A 1,343-nucleotide genomic window follows, 5' to 3' on the forward strand; every position below is an offset into this window, starting at 1 on the left:
CATTGCATGTCTTCTGTGTTGACGCACCAGATGGTCTTTGTTGCGTAAATGGAACCTGGACATTTTGGATTGTACGCACTAATTTTTGCATCTTCAGTTCCGCGGTTTCTTCTGTCTGAATGCATGCTTCAAAGCATTATAACATGGACATATCGATAGCATATCGCACATTTTGCATCTTGAGCAAATGTTTCGCTTGGGTGAGGAAGAAATAGTTGCTCAGCAGTGAGCACCACCTTACTCCATCCATTACACTTCTTCTATTTTCCTTTACCTATGTACATCCTATGTAAGCAGACATATTCTTAGTGATACAGGCAGTTTTGTAGTATACCCTATATTCTTAGTGATACAGGCAGTTTTGAAGTATACCCTTTACACTTGAAAGCTGATACTGAGATCTGCTCTGGTGTGCAGACATTATGTCCTTCTCTGGTCCGTTGCCAGAACTCGTGAACGGACGTCTGGCGATGTTGGGTTTTACAGCATGCATGGCAGCGGAGTATGGCTCCCATCAAACCTTATTCGAGCAGATCCGGACAGCACCAGGATCCATTGCACTCACCTTTGTGATCATTGGTGTTGCATCCATCATTCCCATCATGCGAGGCACCAACCTCTTCCCCCCAGCCTCCAAGGAAGGAAATTTGAAATCAGGCTTTACCGTCACTAATGAACTGATCAATGGTCGTGCAGCAATGCTAGGTTTTGCATTGATTGTGTTTTACGAGGCATTGTCAGGACATGGTATCTTTGCCTGAAAAATATGAATCAATGATATATAATATAGTCTTGTAGAGGAAGGGGGGATGTGATCTTTTGAAAATGTACTAGGTAAGCAGACCATGTAGATAATATAAATATAATGAATGAGTGGAACATGCAACTAGCATGTTATGACAAAGGATATTATACAGTTGAAAGATAGATAAATGTGATGATGATCAAATACATTCACTACATAGACCATCATGTACTTTGTAATGTGAAAAGTTTGTAAACATTGTATGCAAGACGAGGTGAAAAATAACCTCCTTTGAAAAAAAGCAATTCATAATGTGTAAAACTATCTGATCCATATTATAGTCATTAAACTTGTTTTATTATATTTGTACAACAAAAATTACATTATGACATACCAATCATAACTCCATTATCCTCTCATGCATTGTATGATACTATATGACATGCTCATTCTTCACCTAGAATAAGCTGGTAAAGAAGGATTTATACTATCCATATAAGGTGGTAAAGATGCATATACACTATCCATACTATAAATCAACTCAATCATCATATATACAACATAGTAAAATCCTATATTACACATATTTGCTAATACA

General features: G+C 37.6%; 1 protein-coding gene across 1 annotated transcript; it reads left to right on the plus strand.

The window, feature by feature from the left end:
- Positions 1–417: 417 nt before the first annotated feature.
- On the plus strand, positions 418–761 carry LOC149809884 (carotene biosynthesis-related protein CBR, chloroplastic-like; the record flags this gene model as incomplete). The annotated part of the gene is made up of 1 exon (XM_089994560.1): positions 418–761. A coding segment is annotated over one exon (344 nt), but the record flags the coding sequence as incomplete, so codon positions are not given.
- Between the last annotated feature and the right edge of the window lie 582 nt (positions 762–1,343).

Source organism: Nuphar pumila, unplaced genomic scaffold, assembly GCF_984573655.1.
Source record: "Nuphar pumila unplaced genomic scaffold, dmNupPumi1.hap1.1 HAP1_SCAFFOLD_707, whole genome shotgun sequence".
Taxonomy (NCBI): domain Eukaryota; kingdom Viridiplantae; phylum Streptophyta; class Magnoliopsida; order Nymphaeales; family Nymphaeaceae; genus Nuphar; species Nuphar pumila.